Raw genomic sequence first — 18,469 nt, 5'->3', positions numbered from 1 at the left:
AGATTATTTGGCAATAATTAAGTCAAAGGAATAGAACAGTACAGCACAGGAAGGAATAGGCCCTTTGGCCCACTGTGTCCATGCATAAAATAATGTCAAGCAAAACTAAACTCCTCTGCCTGCTCATTATCCATATCCCTCTAATCCCTGTGCCTAACCAAAAACCTTTAATGTAAATGCCACTATTGTATCTGCCTCCACCACCTCCACTCCTGGTAGGGAATTGCTTAAATTCCTGGCCATCAATACCCTGGAGTACACCACTGACCAGAACATTAATAAGAATATTATGTTCCAAGAATGGCCAAATGCTAAACATCTGCAGTGACCAACTCCTGACTTCCAAAAAAACATTTTAAACATCTGCAAACACAAGTATCTGATGGAATTCATATTCATACCTGGATGAGAATAGTTTCAGCAGCTTTAAAAAAAAAAACGATAACCCCTCAGACAAAGAATGCCATATACATTCACCGTCTCCAAATCACCAGACAATGGTTGTAATATATACACAATCTATAAACCACTCTGCCATAATTTGTAAGACAACTCCAACAGCTCCTCTCAAACGTCTGACCTCTAGCAGCAAGAAGTGCACTACTCCAAAGGAACAACAGACTCTTAAAGTTGTCTCCATGTCACATCATTTCAAAAATTCTAAACATAATTTTTCCTTGTTAAAAATTCCATGGAATATAACAAATAATACTGGGTAAGAACCTTTATGCAATGGTTCAGATGATTGCTCACTAATAACGTTTCAAGTGAACAGGTATTAAGTACGGCCTTGACAGCAACGCCCAATTTATACGAGAATAGAAAGTTATAAAATCCAAAACCTTATGATAGTCAAAAAAGCTTTTGGTACATTGGCCTTCATCAGTCAGAGTATTGAGTAAAGAAGTTGGGAGGTAATGTTGCAGTTGTCTAAGATGTTTGTGAGACCTCATTTAGAGTATTGTGTTCAGTTCTGGGCACCATGCTATAGGAAAGATGTCAAGATGGAAAGGGTACAGAGAAGCTTTACGAGGATTATGTCAGGACTAGAGGGTCTGAGCTATAGGGACAGGTTGAGTAGGCTGGGACTCTATTCCCTGGAGCGCAGGAGGATGAGGGGTGATCTTATAGAGGTGTATAAAATCATGAGAGGAATAGATCGGGTAGATTCACAGAGTCTCTTGCCCAGAAAAGGTGAATCGAGGACCAGAGGACATAGGTTTAAGCTGAAGGGGAAAGATTTAATAGGAATCTGGGGTAACTTTTTCACACAAAGGATGGTGGGTGTATGGAACAAGCTGCCAGAGGAGGTAGTTGAGGCTAGCACTATCCCAACGTTTAAGAAACAGTTAAGACACAAAAAGCTGGAGTAACTCAGTGGGACAGGCAGCATCTCTGGAGAGAAGGAATGGGTGTCCTTTCGGACAGGTACATGGATAGGACAGGTTTGGATGGATACGGACCAAACAAAGGCAGGTGGGACTAGTGTAGCTGGGACATGTTGGCCGATGTGGGCAAGTTGGGCCTAAGGGCCTGCTTCCACACTGTATCACTCTATGATGGTCCGGTTTTGTTATTTAATTTTCAGGAGATGTAAAAATATAGGAAAGAGCAAGTAGACACGTAGAATGGCTCTGATATAAAAGGGATTATATTCTTTACTTTTTCCTCTTTCCCTGCGTTTACTTCATCTTTAGTAATTTATTTTGCATTTTGTCTATAGTTGCATTCTTTAGCCAGCAATCATCGAGAGAAAAAAAACAATTAAATGTAAACAAAAAGGGGATTAAAAATGTAATAAAACAAAAAGGCAGATTTAAAAAAAGTCACAAGGCCATAGAGCTTGTCCCATGATAATTTTTTACTTCAATATAGAGATAACAGCACTAAAAGTAGTATTATTTTTAGGTACCTGTATTAGAAACAAGACCTGAAACACCAGGTACACAATTTAATTACATTAAAACCACTTTAGTAATTTTTAAAAATAAGAACTACTGTTCAGAATTATTTAGAGCAGAGAAACAGAAGCCATAAGAAAAACATGTTAAACTGCTGTCTGACATTTTTCAGTTAATTATAATCAAATTTGGTTATACCCAGTTAGCATTTGGTTAACATTGCAGATCCGACCCGATCCTTTCCCTGTAATAGAATTGCTATTTCCCTTTCTCTCTCTCTCACCACACCCACTATCCCATAGAAAGATTACTTGAAAATTGTAATTAATTAAATATATGTTCATTGTGCCAGCACAATGGGTAGCCTACACAAGGCCACATTAAGTATTAAAGTCTGCTCTACATGGAATCATGCCAGTGTTTAAAAATGAATACTAAGATTTTTGCATATGTCAATGGGAATACAAAGGGAATGCATAGAAACTATTCAATTTACTACTCACAATTTCCAACACCAAAAATAATATTGTTAGTTTATAACTCAGGACTGGCTATTCCTCTATTCTCCATTGTGTGCACAATAAGCACATGCAAGCATACTATAAAGCAATTCAATCAAAAGGCAACTAAAACGGTTGCTGCATCTTTTTTCTTCAAATTTGATTACCCAAGGTGTTCAAATGAGTGTCCATACCAATAGCAAACCCTGAAACAATACCTTAGTCTTTTATATAGCATTTAACTGGTTCAGTTGAAGATTACAACCAAACAGACCTTAAGAAGACGGCAGTAAGAACTGTGCAATGAATCTCATTACACATTTCCATCAAGCACATTTAACAAAGCACAGTTCTAGGATGTGAAGCACGGCAAAATCTTCCACAAATAAATTAAAGAATGGTAACCCCAGCCTTCATTTACAAAATACATAAAGTCTAGACAGGAGATTCTAATGACTTACTTGCTGATTGTGAAGAAGCTGCTTGCTTCACTGCAGCACTTGCAGGCTTGGCAATCTTGCTGGGAGCTTTCAGCCCACTAGGTTTTAGCAGACTCATCCTTCTCTGCTTGCTTATTCCTGCCTTTGTTTCAATAAAAAGTATTTCCAAATCATCGAATCATCTGCACGTTTTTTAGATAATGTCATTTAAAACCTGCAGAGAGAACATTACTAGAGTGAAAAAATATTTTAGCTGCCATGAAATGGGTTTGAAGTGTTGCAGGAAGCAGTAGATAAAACAGCTTCCTCCTGACAAAGCACAATGCTCTTTTCCACATGCCTGAGCTCCTATCAATTTCAATTAGGTCCTTTCCTGTGCTTGTAGTTTTTATAAAAATGTTTGAAAAAATAACAATTTTTCCAGTTTTAATTTTATTAATCACTCAGAATTTGAACATGCAGTTTAAAATTTTTCACTCATGAGTCAAAGTTAATTTCAATATTTTGTAATAACTTCCAATCTGGATTATTTTTAAATCACTTGAAATTTTGTGTGCCTTTGTTTGCTACAAGAATATATGATTTTTGATTATATTCCCATTTACACATCACCTTGCCAAACCAAGGGTAGCATGTTATATTAAAACAAAGCAGTAACCAAAATATAATTATACATTTTTAGAACATCAAAGGCAATAACATATGATTAAACCATGAATCTCATGTATTATTAATAACCATACTCTACAGAAGCCAGTGATTAATTCCGTCCGAAAAAGAAAACCGTGTCTTGATGTTGCTTGCTCAGTGAATCAACACATCATTTAAGGTCCCTTGCCACTCTCACCATGGAATTTTGTGTTCACTTTCAAAATGGAATAAACTAAGTTATCCAAACACAGGAGTGAACTAACATCATGCAGGTAGAGGAGTTCAGCACATTCCTGCGGTGCTTTAACAATTATTGCATCCACAATTACGAATCCTGTCCCTAGATTTCAGTTATTGGACAAAATGGCCTGTCCCACTGTACGAGGTGATTCAAGAGTTCTCCCGAGTTTTCCTCTGATTCGAACTCGGAGAATATCTGTAGCGGGCCCGTAGGAGTTCGTGGATTTCTCATAGCGGCTCGTACGAGTAAAAAGTAACAATATTTTTCATCACAAGTATTTTTTTTACTCGTGAACATTTTTCACAAGTTTACCGGATTTCCCGAGTACCTACCGTTAGCATTGCGAGCCGCAATGGGACATCCACAAACTCCTACAGACCCGCTACAGACATTCTCCGAGATCGAATCAGGGGAAAACTTGGGAGAACACTTGTATTGCCTCGTACAGTGGGATAGGCCCTTTAGCTATACAATCCAAAAGCTCATTTTATTGTTTATTGACCACCCTCCCCAAACCAAACATTTACCTACCTAGTTCCTGAATATCCTGCTCATTTCTCCCATTTACTTCTACAATCTAATTTAGAATATTTTTCCATCAACTTTACCCATCAAAAACAAATTCCTGAGCCTGAACTCTGAATAAAATTCATTTTCTGCTATGTTCTAAATAGTTTTCTTTTTGGTTACTCTTGCCTCACTGCTCTTATTTACTGGTCTGTCAACTAGAGAACCTATTTCTCTTCTATCCCTGTAGAATAATAACACCTTTAGAATTGCATTCCATAATGTTTGTGAAATCCACACATTTATTTTACAAATGAACACACAAACTAGCCACAATGTTAATTTGCGTATAACCTCAACTCCACCTTCCCACCTACCTATAGTAATCTTTCATGCTTTATTTATCAAGAATTGATCTACTTCCGCCTTAAATATATTCCGACACTGCACCCTTTGAGGAAGAGAGCTTCAAAGATTTGCAACTCCTGCCTATTTGTACAATGACCCCTAGTTCCAGATCCTCCCACAAGTGGAAACATTCCCTCTACACTCACCATATTAAGACCCCTCTGTACCTTATGCATTTCAATTCTTAGAAACTGCTAATCTTCCTCAGAAGACAATCTGCCCATTCTAAATATCCGTCCAATAAACATTCCCTGACTGCTTCCAATACATTTACATTCCTTCTTAATTAAGAACACCGTTGTACACAGTACTAGCTATGTAGTCCCAGTGATAGTCAATGTAATTGAAAATGAACTTCCCTCCTTTTGCAATCAATTCCCAAACAATAAACGATAACACCGCTATCTTTCCAAATTACTTGCTTAACTTAAATTCAGGCATTTTGCAAACTATGCATTTAGACATCTAGATCCATTTCCACATCAGCATTGTCTCATAATTTAGATAATTATTTTATTCCTCCTGCAAAAATAAACCATTTTAATCAATTTTATTACCTCCTACATCTTGGGCATTTACAGTGCCCTCCATAATGTTTGGGACAAAGACCCATCATTTATTTATTTGCGTTTGTACTTCACAATTTGAGGTTTGTAATTTTTAAAAAATCACATGTGGTTAAAGTGTACATTGTCAGATTTTAATAAAAGCCATTTTTATACATTTTGGTTTCACCATGTAGAAATTACAGCAGTGTTTATACATAGTCCCCCCATTTCAGGGCACCATAATGTTTGGGACACAGCAATGTCATGTAAATGAAAGTACTCATGTTTAGTATTTTGTTGCATATCCTTTGCATGCAATGACTGCTTAAAGTCTGCGATTCATGGACATCACCAGTTGCTGGGTGTCTTCTCTGGTGATGCTCTGCCAGGCCTGGGTTGCAGCCATGTTTAGCTTATGTTTGTTTTGGGGCTAGTCCCCTTCAGTTTTCCCTTCAGCATATAAAAGGCATGCTCAATTGTATTCAGATCGGGTGAATGACTTGGCCATTCAATAATTTACCATTTTTTAGCTTTGAAATACTCCTTTGTTGCTTTAACATTATGTTTGCAATCATTATTTTGCTGTAGAATGAACTGCCAGCCAATGAGTTTTGAGGCATTTGTTTGAACTTGCGCAGATAGGATGTGTCTATACATTTCAGAATTCATTATGCTATCATCAGCAGTTGTATCATCAATGAAGATAAGTGAGCCAGTACCTTCAGCAGCCATACATGCCCATATCATAACACCCCCACCACCGTGTTTCACAGATGAGGTGGTATGCTTTGGATCTTGGGCAGTTCCTTCTCTCCTCCATACACTGCTCTTGCCATCACTCTGATATGTTATTCTTTGTCTCATCTGTCCACAAGACCTTTTTCCAGAACTGTGGTTGCTCTTTTAAGTACTTCTTAGTGAACTGTAACATTCCATCCTATTTATCTAGCTAACCAGTCATTTGTATCTTGCAGTGTAGCCTCTGTATTTCTGTTCATGAAGTCTTCAGCAGACAATGGTCATTGACAAATCCACACCTGAAGAGTTTTTCTGATCTGTCGGACAGGTGTTTGGGGATTTTTCTTTATTATCGAGAGAATTCTTCTGTCATCAGCTGTGGAGGTCTTTCTTGGCCTGCCAGTCCCTTTGCGATTAGTGATCTCTTTCTTCTTAATGATGTTCCAAACATATGATTTTGGTAAGCCTAATGTTTGGCTGCCATCTCTAACAGTTTTTTATTCTTGTTTCTAGGTCTCATAATGACTTCTTTGACATTCATTGGCACAATTTTGGTCCTCATGTTGATAAACAGCAATAAAAGTTTCCAACGGTGATGGAAAGACTGGAGGAAAGACTAGGTGCTGAGAGGTCTCTTATACCTGCATTAAGGAGGCAATTAAACACACCTGAGCAATTACAAATGCCTGTGAAGCCGTGTGTCCCAAACATTATGGTGCCCTGAAACGGGGGGACTATGTGTAAACAGAGCTGTAATTTCTACATGGTGAAACCAAAATGTATAAATATGGCCTTCAATAAAATCTGACAATATGCACTTTAACCACATGTATTACACATCTTAAATTGAGGCAAATAAATAAATGACGGGTCTTTGTCCCAAACATTTTGGAGGGCACTGTATTTTCTACAATAACCGTTACTATGACACCTATCAAATCAAGTATGGTGCATCCACTGGTTCACTTTTATCAACGCATTACTTCTTCAAAGAACCCCAATGTTGGTCATAATTTTCCTTTCATAAAAACTTGCCCAGTTTGATTTGTGGAATGTACTATATGGGTAGACAACAAACAAAGTACAATCTTCGAGGTGTCACACACTATGCTGAGGGACTGCAGCCATATAGATAGCCCAATTCATGACGAGAATCTACTTTCCCTTATACATAAGGCCCAACTGTGGCATGTACACACACCTAATAAAGGCACCTGTGCATCTGGAACTGACTCATTTCAGATGTTTTACATCTTGATCCTTATCATCTTGAGTCACTTATTTTTACCACATTGCCAGTTAAATGCTTTTTACTGTTCACTTGTCGATCTGAAATTTTCAAGTAAAAAATACAATACATTTATTTAATTGCTGCTGCAAATTAAAACTCCATGATGCTTAAGCTTTCAGATCATATGTACTGGTAACGCCCATTGTACTCTACACTTTGACTGCAGCATTAATATTTAAACTGTGGGCCTTGACGACTGAGATGGTTTTATTTAACATGGTTTAATTAGTTTAGAGATGCCTTCGGGTCACCAAGTCCACGCCGATTAGCAATCCCCGCAGATTAACACTATCCTACACATAATAGGGAAAATGTACCTGCCAATTAGCTTACAAACGTGTACATCTTTGGAGCTAAAGAATGCTTCTCTGCTCAGGGCGGTTTCCTGCCACAGGCAACTGAATAATGGAATCCATAGTAATTCAGTCAAGGTGGTGGTCGCCAAGTGAGCTGAGTGGGACTCATTGGTAAATCTGTAACCCTCAAGAAAGATATTCACCACCAACGATTTAAGAAACTCTGTTCTAGATGAAAAATAAAATGGCAGCCATCTAAATATGTCACATGAATGCTTAATGTGGTTTTATTCCAAGCTGCACCATGAATTTAATAGAACTTACTATTTGCTCTACTCGTCCACAATGATCACAAACAAATATATACAAATTAGAATATTAAACAAGCAGCGAGAGTTGTGATTGAATACGATGAGCTATCACAATTTGACATATAATCTTGATTTTAACATCACAAAACTAATTCAACACATTCACTTGCCAAAATAGTGAAGTTCACTGGAGATCTAATGTAAAGCAGCCTTCTAGTATATTATCTTATTCATACATTTTCAACTACATGACAACGTACATTCTTACTTCCTTGGTACATTGCATCGTTGCATTAGGATGATAATTTTCATAAGTTCATGAGACATCGGAGCGGAATTAGGCCACTTAACGCAGAGTCTATTTTGCTACTCAATCATGGCTGATCTCTCATTATCTCTGAACCCCATTCTCATGCCTTCTCCCCATAACCTTTGATGCCCTTCCTAACCATGAACCTATCAATCTCTGCTCTAAAAATACCCAAAAAACAGCCTCCAGAGCCGTCTGTAGCAATTAATTCCACAAATTCACCATGGAATGGCTGAAGAAATGTCTCCTCATCTTTCTAAATGTATATCCTTTTATTCTGATAGCGTGCCCTCTGGTCCTGGACTCTCCCACTAGTGAAAACATCCTCTCCACATTCACTATATCTAGGCCTTTTAATATTTGGTAAGTTTCAATATCCATCCTCATACTTCAATTTTTTCCCCCTTTACAAGTCTTCGAACAGCCTGAATGCTTTTTTTTAATTAAAAAAAAAAAATTATAAATGGACCCAGCCTATCTCTATACAATGGCAGATAGGGTTTAAACTGTACTAGAAAAGAATTCAGATGCTGGTTTAAACCAAAGATAACTACAAAATGCTGGAATAACACAGCAAGTTAGGTAACATCTTTGAAGAAAATGGGTACGCAACGTTTTGGGTTGGGACTCTCCTTCAGTCTGAAGGGTCCTGACCCGGAACATCTTCTATCTATTTTCTCCAGGGTTTAAACTGTGTCTATTTCTTGAAGATAAACATGAAAATGACTCGAGGCTTCTGCACTCTAAGTGCAAGATATGGCTCACATCTGCACTATTCAGCAAACCCAGTGGTACCTTCCACCCTAGTGGGGGTATTTTTTGTAATACCAGTCTTTGTCACAATCACAGTTGCCACTTCATTTTAGCTGCATCCCACACCAAGCTTTTGATGCATGCTGCAGCTCCTCCACACCATATTCCCAGTACCTTTCAATGCAAGGCAAGGTGCACCATGCTGATTGTCAAAACTCTCACCTCTTTTCCAGAGCTTGGTGTTTCTTTGGTTATTGACTCTGCCTCAAATTTTCTCAAAATTAGATTATATTAATCTGCACATTAGATTAGCTCAATTTATAATTGTTGAATAATTGGGATTGTAAACCAATATATTTTCCTTGATCTCTTATTTGTCAATCAGAGATGGACTGCGCTCCTGCTAACCAGTCCAAGGCCAAGCACGAGTACTTGGAGTTGGAGTTGGCAAAAAAAACCCAGTCAAGGTCTCGTAAAACCAAATTACACAATGCTTAACTATCACAAACGTTTGTGAATTTAGGGCTCACAACATAATGCCATTTAAAAGAATAACTACAATATGTTTTGTGGTGACAAAATCTAAAATCGAAAACTGATGTTACATTAGTCAAGAAGCATCATGGTATGAAGGAAAAGTGAGATACCAGCAGTCATTGTTTCAACATCAGAAAAGCAAGTTCAAACTCACGATTTTATCTACAATCGGTGTTAGTATCGATAAGTCCAAAAGGATTTAAATGTGACTAAAACAAAACTTTGACATTGGTTACAATCCTAATGACAGCCATGTAGCGTGTTGGTATAAAAATAACTCTATTATTCAAAATAATGTGATTTATTAAATTGCAATTTCATGCATTTAATAGAAACAGGGCAGACCTAAAAAAGAATCCTACCAATTTGGCCTGCACATAATGGAGGAGAAGGAACCTTGTACGGTGGGGGTGCCTTACATGCAGTCAACTTCAAGAAAGAAGCTTAAACCTTGATAGTTAATAAGCAAGGGGAAAGATTACTGCAACTATTCAGGAACGTGGAAATGAAGTTACAGAGCGGCCATCATAGTATTGTGTGACAGATTAAACTTGAGATGCTAAGTGGCTTATTTCTGCTCCAGATTTGTATCTTCTTATGTTTAAGAACAACTCATGACCATTTCCTTGTCTGCGGAGGGTACTGGAGAATGGCACCTCTGAAGGTTTAGGCTTTTCTTGAAATTAAGTGCAAGACTAAGACTAACTAGGAGAACAAACCTTGTACGGTGTGCAAACGACATCTATAAAACACTTCCAGATGAAGTAGCTGCCTTCCATCATCTAAAATAATTTAGCTGGATAAAGGATCTGTTTCACAGCAATCTAACAGCTGCTGCAGCAGCAATACTATAGGCGGGTTAGCCTGACTTCAGTGGTTGGCAAGATTTTAGAGTCAATTATAAAGGATGAGGTTACGCAGTAACAAGTTCACGATAAAATTGGCCAAAGTCAACATGTGAAGGGAAGATCTTGCCTGACGAATTTGCTGGAGTTCTTTGAGGAACTTAATAGCAGGACAGACAGAGGGGATGGAGGCTGTAGATGACCTAGATTTTCAGAAGGCCTTCAATAAGGTGCTGAACGTCAGGCTGCTAGGGAAGATGAGAGACCATGGTGTTAAAGGGAAGATACCAGCATGGATAGCAGGTTGGCTGGATGGCAGAAGGAAAAGAGTTGCAATAAAAGGTGTTTTTCAGGTTGGTTGCCAGTGACTAATGGAGTTCCGCAAGGGTCGGTGCTGGGACTGCTTCTCTTCACGTTGTATATTAATAATTTGGATAAGGGGATTGAAGGCTTTGTGGCCAAGTTTGCTGATGATGCATCGATAGGTGGAGGGGCAGGCAGTGTAGAGGAAGCAAGGACTCTGGAGAAGGACTTGGACAGGTTAGGAGAATGGGCAGAGAAGTGGAAGATGAAATTCAGCATAGCAAAGTGTGGAGTCATGCATTTTGGTAATAAGAATAAAGGCGTAGATTATTTTCTAAATGGAGAGAGAATCCAGAAATCGGAGATGCAAATGGACTTGGAAGTGCTGGTGCACGACACCCAAAATGTTAACTTGCAAGTCGAAAACCGTAGTAAGGAAAGCAAATTCAATGCTAGCATTTATATCAAGAGGACTGGAATACGAAAACAGAGATGTAGTGCTGAGGCTCTATAATGTGCTGGTCAGGCCACATTTGGAGTACTATGAGCAAATTTGGGCTCCATATCTGAAGAAGGATATGCTGATTCTGGAGAGGTCCAGGTTTACAAGAATGATTCCAGTAACGAGTGCGTTAGCATATGAGGAGCGTTTGACCACATTGGGCCTCGACTCACTGGCGTTTGGAAGGGAAGGGGGACCCTCATTGAAACTTACAGAATAATGAAAGACATAGATTGAGTGGATGTGGAAAGGATGTTTCCACTGGTGGCAGAGTCTAATACCATCAGATTAAAGAGTGCTCTTTTGGAAAGGAGGAGAGGAGGAACTTCTTTACACAGAGGGTAGTTAATCTGTGGAACTCATTGCCACAGAGGGCTGTGAAGGCCAAGTCAGTGGATATTTTTAAGACTAGAGATAGACAAATTCTAGATTAGAATGGGTGCCAAGGGTTATGGGGAAAAGGCCGGAAAATTGGATTAGGAGGTAGAGCTCAGCCATGATTGAATGATGGAGTAGACTTGATGGGCCGAATGGCCTAATTCTACTCTTATAACTTGAGAACACAAGTGTAAAAAAAATGGTTCTTCAGTTGAATTAATCAACAGTCATGCTGGAGTTAATTGCATTTGTGAGATTAATGTGATACTGAGGTTCAAGAGGAACATAGGCAAGAGTACCAACTGGAGAGGATATTTGCACTGCAATGTGCTTGAACTTGAACAACCAGATTTAGAATGGACTGACTGTGTGGGGCTAGCTGTATGGACAGTGCCAGGGATAATGTGAAGGAAGGAACTGCAGGTGATGGTTTACACCATAGACACAAAATGCTGGAGTAATTCAGGACAGGTAGCATCTCTGGATAGAAGACATTCCTTCACCAACATTTTGTGTCTATCTTTAGTGCCAAGGATAAAATGGACTGCAAGGGAAGTGCTATTTTTCATGTCCAAAAACAATGTAAAAGTAAGCACTACAATTTTCACAGCAAGGGCTAACATCCAAATATTACAGTTTAAATGGTTGCAGAGATATATTTACAGTGTTCTCTATAAAGGGTCTCAAGGGCTTTTGCAACTATCCTCCTCAAGGGCCACTGCAAGCAGAATGTTGTTATTATATTTCAGGCAAGGTTGATTGATACTTGATAAGTAAAGGGATGAAAGGTTACTGCATCTATTTGGGAACATGGAGATAAAGTTACAGATCAGCTGCCAACATCGTATTGTGTGGCAGATTAGACTTGATACGCTAAGTGGCCTACTTCTGCACCTTATTTGTATACTTGTATGCATGGCAACAGCCCATGAGTATTCCCTTGTCTGGGAAAGGGTACTACAGAATGGCACCTTCAAAGATTTGGGGGGGTTTTCTTGCAGTTGGCTAGGTGTCAAAGTTTGCTTGTTTGCTGGACATATTCAACAAATTGAAGTATATAAACTGGCACTGTGAAAATGCAGCATGTTCCCTGTATTCTCCTGCCTTTCTTAAAGGGAATGGTAATTGTCCCACAGATAACCTAAAATGTGACATGTGAACCATATGGTTGGCCTATAAGAGAATGTTTGGAATTGCCTTTCTGAATACATGACAAAAGCCATTAATGGACAAAGTTCCCCCTGCTGTCATCAACAAACTTAAGTTGCTGCAAATTGTTGAGAAGTCTAGCTGAGCTGGAGCTATCACAGAGTCTATGACTCATTGAGGCCAATGCAAACTAATTGAAGCTTTGAAAGAAACACAGTCATGGAGTTTTACATTTCCCATCTCCAGCAGGAACATTTTTCATGCTTGGCAAAAAAATATTGTGAATATTCCAGAGACATAAATCAAACAGAAGGCCATGGCCTTAGATTGGCCTTATCAAAGACTGAGCAGAAAGCTGGTTTCATATTTTAAGCGTGCCTACTGTCGCAGAGACATTTTTATATACTTTTCATTAACAATAATTATATTTCTTCTACTTATTATTGTCATGGTGTTAATATCAGACATTTGGGGTACTTGACAAGATGGAGGATTTCTGTTTAAAAGATCTGTAAAACCTGCTTTTGCAAAAAGGGGCAGAACCATGAGGACCATGGCTCCGGAACATTTGTGGCCTGGGAAGGGGTTGAATAAAGCTGATGTTCAGATGGCCTTTAATTGTTAATATGTATGAGATTTTGCAGAAGGAGCCAAGTCCTGTTGCAAATGCATGCTGGGGTTTGGTTGGGGAAACGATGGGATACAATTATGTTGCAGAGTTTTCCCGCCGCTAATTGTGATGGATCCAGAAGGGTCTCACCAAAGATGTTTACTTTAATTGGGGATAATGTTTCTTTATGTAATAGAGGTGTTTCACCCGAAGTGCTTTGTGTTGAAACTATGTTATGTGCCATTATATGATTGGGTTAGGGAACTGTCATTCAATGTATTTTGCAGCCCATATGGATAATTGGCTTGTAGGGGTTGTCCTCATGTCTTCTGGGATGTGTGTTCTATTTGCGCGAGGCTGTTGATACAAGGAACGGACCCGCAGTATTGGAATAGGTATTGTGTTGGTATTGTGCACAATAAAAGATAGTTGGATTTCCAATGTTCGTATTCGGTGTTTGACTGAACCAGGCTAAGGGGAGTAAGTTTAGGAACAGAATTACAATGGCCCAGTTTTTTTTTTAAATCCTGGTCCTTGCCACAATCTCAGCATGTTTTCATCCATCTCTCAAAGTAATCTGAATCACTGTAAAAGATCTTCAATATTGGGAAACCTTTTCAGGGTCAAACATAAGATGGGGTCTTGAGGTGGGAATGAGTTATTGCTTGGATCCAGACACATACAAAACTTAAAAACATTAAAACTACGATAAATATATTTCTACGACCACCCTAATCTCAATGACAACAATGATAGCCCTCTTACTATATCAGCAGGGCTTAAAATTAATGGTTGCCCGGGTGCCAATGACCACCCAAAGTGCCGCCGGGCAGCCTAAACGGAGAGTCATTTTGCCTGGCTTGGCACTGCAGATACTGGTTTATACCGAAGATAAACACAAAAAACTGGAGTAACTCAGCAGGTCAGGCAGCATCTCTGGAGAAAAGGAACGCAACGTCTCGTGTCGGTGACGGCTGTCGTGCGGGGCAAATATATTATGTGCGGGGTGACGAAGGGTCGGAGCGAATGACGGGCCCCGAACAGCGGCTCCTCCTCCTCCCGCACCCCGCCCGCCCTGATAGCGGCCGTTGCTTGCAAATCCGCTAAATGCGATAACCGCTTTCAAAACAAACCCTCCCGTATGCCGAGGCCGGGAGGAGGGAGGGGGAGGCCTCTTTCCGCCGTCTGAAGCAGCTGCACCAAAGATCCTATAGCTGTAGGATCTTTGAGCTGCACCGCTCGGCCACGCACCTTGCTGTTGGCTGGCGGAAGATGGCGGAGGCAGGTGGCGAGTAGATCCCAACCGTCTCCCCCTTTGGCGACAGCACTTGGCGATGGACAGGTACGGCCAAGGCTGTGAGGCGATGTTGTCTGAGTAGCGCTGACCTTCTTTCCTCCCCAGCTCCCCTCTCTCTTGTACGCCCCCCTTCCACCCCCCCCCCCCTTATCCTGAGACCCCACCTCTCCATCCCGCGCTGATCCCCATTCCTGCCTCTGTTCAGTCCTCACTGGCATCCCCCCCCATCTAATCATCCTGCGCTATTCACCCTATCCACCTCGCATTGATTCTTCTGCCACTCCCCGTCCATCCTACACTGGACCCCAATTCATCCTGTACTTACCCCCCTTCCCATCCATCCTGCACTTCTCACCCCCATTCATCCCGGACCGACCCACCCTCCATTTACCCTGCACTGATACCCCCATCCATCCTGTAGTGATCTCCCCATTCATCTTTTACTGAGCACCCCACTCATCCTATACTGAACCCCTCATTCATCCTGTACTGATCCCCCCCATACATCCTGTACTGATCCCCTTATTTATCCTGCACAGACGCTCCGATCCACATTGTACTGACACCCCCCCATTCATCCTGTACTGATCCCCAGAATGGGGGGGGGGGGAAACAGTCTGAAGGGTCTCGACCCGAAACGTTGCCTATTTCGTTCGCTCCTGAGATGTTGCCTTACCCACTGAGTTTCTCCAGCATTTTTGTCTACCCCATTCATCCTGCACTGAAACCCCCATTCATCCTGTACTGATCCCCCCAATCAACACCACTGACATGCCCCGTGCTCTCCCCTCACAATTTTACATACAACACGTACTAATTCACCTGCTTCAATCCATCCATTCCGCACCGATTGCCATCTCAATCAACGCCACTGCCATCTACCCACCCCGCACTGATTCACGTATATTATGGAGGGCACATTGTGTTTAGTACAGTTGCCTTTAGTAAATACCTGTGCATAATTTTACTTTCTAAAGAGGTTTTTAGTCCAAACCAATTGGAAGTTGCAGCAGTATTAGATATTTGACTATTTAAGACGACATTTGTTCAAAATGTGATGAATAAGACATAATGGATACTTGTCTTTATTAGCTGTGGCACAGAACACAAGAGATGGAATGACACGGTACAGCTTTATAAAACGGTTAGGCACACTTGGAGTATTGAGTGCAGTTCGGGTCACAATTACAGGAAGGACGATTGCACTGGAGAAAATGCAGAGCAGATACATCAGGATTATGCCAGGATTGGAGCATTTTGGTTCTTCAGAGAGACTGACAATAAACAATAGACAATAGGAGTAGGTCATTCGGTCCTTCGAGCCAGCACCGCCATTCAATGTGATCAGAGCTGATCATCCCCAATCAGTACCCCGTTCCTGCCTTCTCCCTATATCCCCTGACTCTGTTATCTTTAAGAGCCCTATCTAGCTCTCTCTTGAAAGTATCCAGAGAATCGGCCCCTGACGCAGAAAATTCCACAGGCTCACAACTCTGTGAGAAAAAGTGTTTCCTCGTCTGTCTTTACTTTGTGTACTAGTCATGTCTCTACTATTTATTTCATTCCCCTTACATGTTTTTCCTCTACCTGCAAAATTTCTGTAAGGTGTCCTTGAGACTCTTGAAAGGCGCCCATAAATAAAACGTATTATTATTAATAAATGGCTTACCCCTTATTCTTAAACTGGATTGATTGGGAATATTTACCATGGGACAGAGACTGAGGGGTGACCCTACAGAGGAATATGAAGGGGGGGGGGGGGGGGGGGGGGGGGGGATAGGGTAGAAAATAAATCCATTTTGCCTTTTGCGGGTCTGTCCCAGGGCATGGATTTAAGGTTTGGGATAGGAGGTTTAGAGAGTTTTTGAGGGGGCGTTTTTCCCCCCATACAAAGGGTGGTTGGAGTGTGGAATGCGCTGCCTTAAATAGTGGTGGAGACAGATACTATCATGACATTTAAGAAGCATCTAAGAAAGTATCTGAATCGTCAATGCGGTTAAGTGGGATTACTGTATAGGTACAATAGAAAGGAGCGCAGCAACTTCAACAAACCAGAGACCACACACAAATGTGACTTTTGCCACAGAGACTGTCACTCCCGCATTGGTCTCGTCAGTCGCAGCCGACGCTGCTCCAGCTGAGGTTTGGAGCAAGCAGCCAACATCTAGGATGCATCACGCATGGTCAGTCATAACCGAGGGGGCCTACTGCAATAGGTATGGACACGCGATGGACACAAAATGCTGGAGTAACTCAGCAGGACAGGCAGCATCTCTGGTTAGAAGGAATGAGTGACATTTTGGGTCGAGACCATACTTCAGACGTCTCGACCGGAAACGTCACCCATTCCTTCTACCCAAAGATGCTGCATGTCCCGCTGTGTTACACCAGTATTTTGTGTCCATCTTCAGATTAAACCAGCATCCGCATTCCTTACTACAACGTAGGTCACGCTATGACCCTTTAGTCACTTCAAGTCAAGTCACTTTTATTTCTATAGCACATTTAAAAAACAACTCTCGTTGACCAAAGTGCTTTACATTGGTGGAGGTACTAACGTTATACTACAGTGGTTCATAGATTAAGTACATACATAAATAAATACATACATAGCCCTCCCTCAGAGGACGTGAAAGATGAGTTTTAAGTCTCGACAAAGTCGATGAAAGGGGCAGTTCTGATGGGAAGAGGGATGCTGTTCCAAAGCCGAGGAGCTGCAACCGCAAAGGCGCGGTCGCCCCTGAGCTTATGCCTATAACGTTGGATGGTCAGTAACCCCAAGTCGGCCGATTTGAGGGACCTGGAGGTGGTGTGGTGGGTAAGCAGACTTTTGATGTAGGTGGGGGCAAGCCCGTTAAGGGCTTTGTAAACATAAAGAAGGATCTTTAGATTAGATTAGATTATATTTGTTTATTGTCATTCAGACCTTTCGGTCTGAACGAAATTTTGTTTCCCTGCAGTCATACATATAATTTAAAAAAATGACAAAAACACACAATCAACACAAATTTAACATCCACCACAGTGAGTTCACCAAACACCTCCTCACTGTGGTGGAAAGCAAAATCTTAAAGTCTCTGTCTCTTCCCTCTTTGTTCTCTTGAAATTCATTCGGAACCGCACAGGGAGCCCGTGGAGAGAGAATCGGGGTGATGTGGTCCCTTTTTCGGGTGCCCGTCAGGAGTCTCGCTGCGGTGTTTTGGACCAGTTGCAGGCGGGACATAAGATTGGCTGATAACAGTGCGAAACCTTTAGGTTTCCTTCTGTGCTGTACATGAACTCTGATTCACTAACATAGAAATTATTAAAATACATTGCATATTGGATTTAATTCAAGACACAAACAATATTTCCAGTATGAATTATATTTATTTCTCTTTTTTTTAAATATTGCATCTTGGCCTAGCATTGGAACTAACAATCTAGATTAATTGACAAAATGCTTGCAAGTTCTATCCTTCATTTAATTATAGGGGAGTCAGAGTCAATTTACATGTTTTTACCAAACACGTTCAGGCAAACAATTTGCCTGCTACATACAATGGTTTACATAATGCGGTAATATAATTTATGTTAAGGATTACAAGTAAATAAAATAAATAAATCTCAGTGCAATGCATGCAAGCTTTATTTAGACAGTAGCCAATGTTTAATGCAAACACTGTTCAGAAGGGATTAGAAAAGCATAGCATACAAAAGGTAATTGCACTTTAACAAGATGTTAACTTAAAAAGACAAAGTGTTGTAACTCAGCTGGTCAGATAGTATCTCTAGAGAACACAGATGGGTGACATTTTGGTTTGGGACTCTACTACAGACTGATAGAGGTGTGGGGAGAAAGCTGGAAGAGAGGTGGGTGCTGGACAAAGCCTGGCAAGTGATAAGATAGATACAGCTGAGGGTTTTGTTTTCTAATTGTGTTATGCATTAATGTCTTATTTTGCTTAAACTTT

General features: G+C 40.5%; 1 protein-coding gene across 5 annotated transcripts in view; it reads right to left on the bottom strand.

Annotated features, from left to right (window-relative positions):
• The window catches only part of clip1a (CAP-GLY domain containing linker protein 1a), a 128,939-nt gene that overhangs the window by 95,853 nt on the left and 14,617 nt on the right, over positions 1 to 18,469 (bottom strand). For all 5 annotated transcript variants that reach the window (XM_055655703.1, XM_055655704.1, XM_055655705.1 and 2 more), the window contains exon 2: positions 2,863 to 3,055. In XM_055655703.1, coding sequence (XP_055511678.1) covers positions 2,863 to 2,959 — 97 coding nt within the window. In that variant the 5' untranslated portion in view covers positions 2,960 to 3,055. The remainder of the gene's footprint in view (positions 1 to 2,862; positions 3,056 to 18,469) is intronic.

This window comes from Leucoraja erinacea, chromosome 25 (genome assembly GCF_028641065.1).
Source record: "Leucoraja erinacea ecotype New England chromosome 25, Leri_hhj_1, whole genome shotgun sequence".
NCBI classification, from domain to species: Eukaryota; Metazoa; Chordata; class Chondrichthyes; order Rajiformes; family Rajidae; genus Leucoraja; species Leucoraja erinaceus.
The sequence above is the reverse complement of the archived record's forward strand: the minus strand, read 5'-3'. Positions and strand labels throughout refer to the sequence as shown.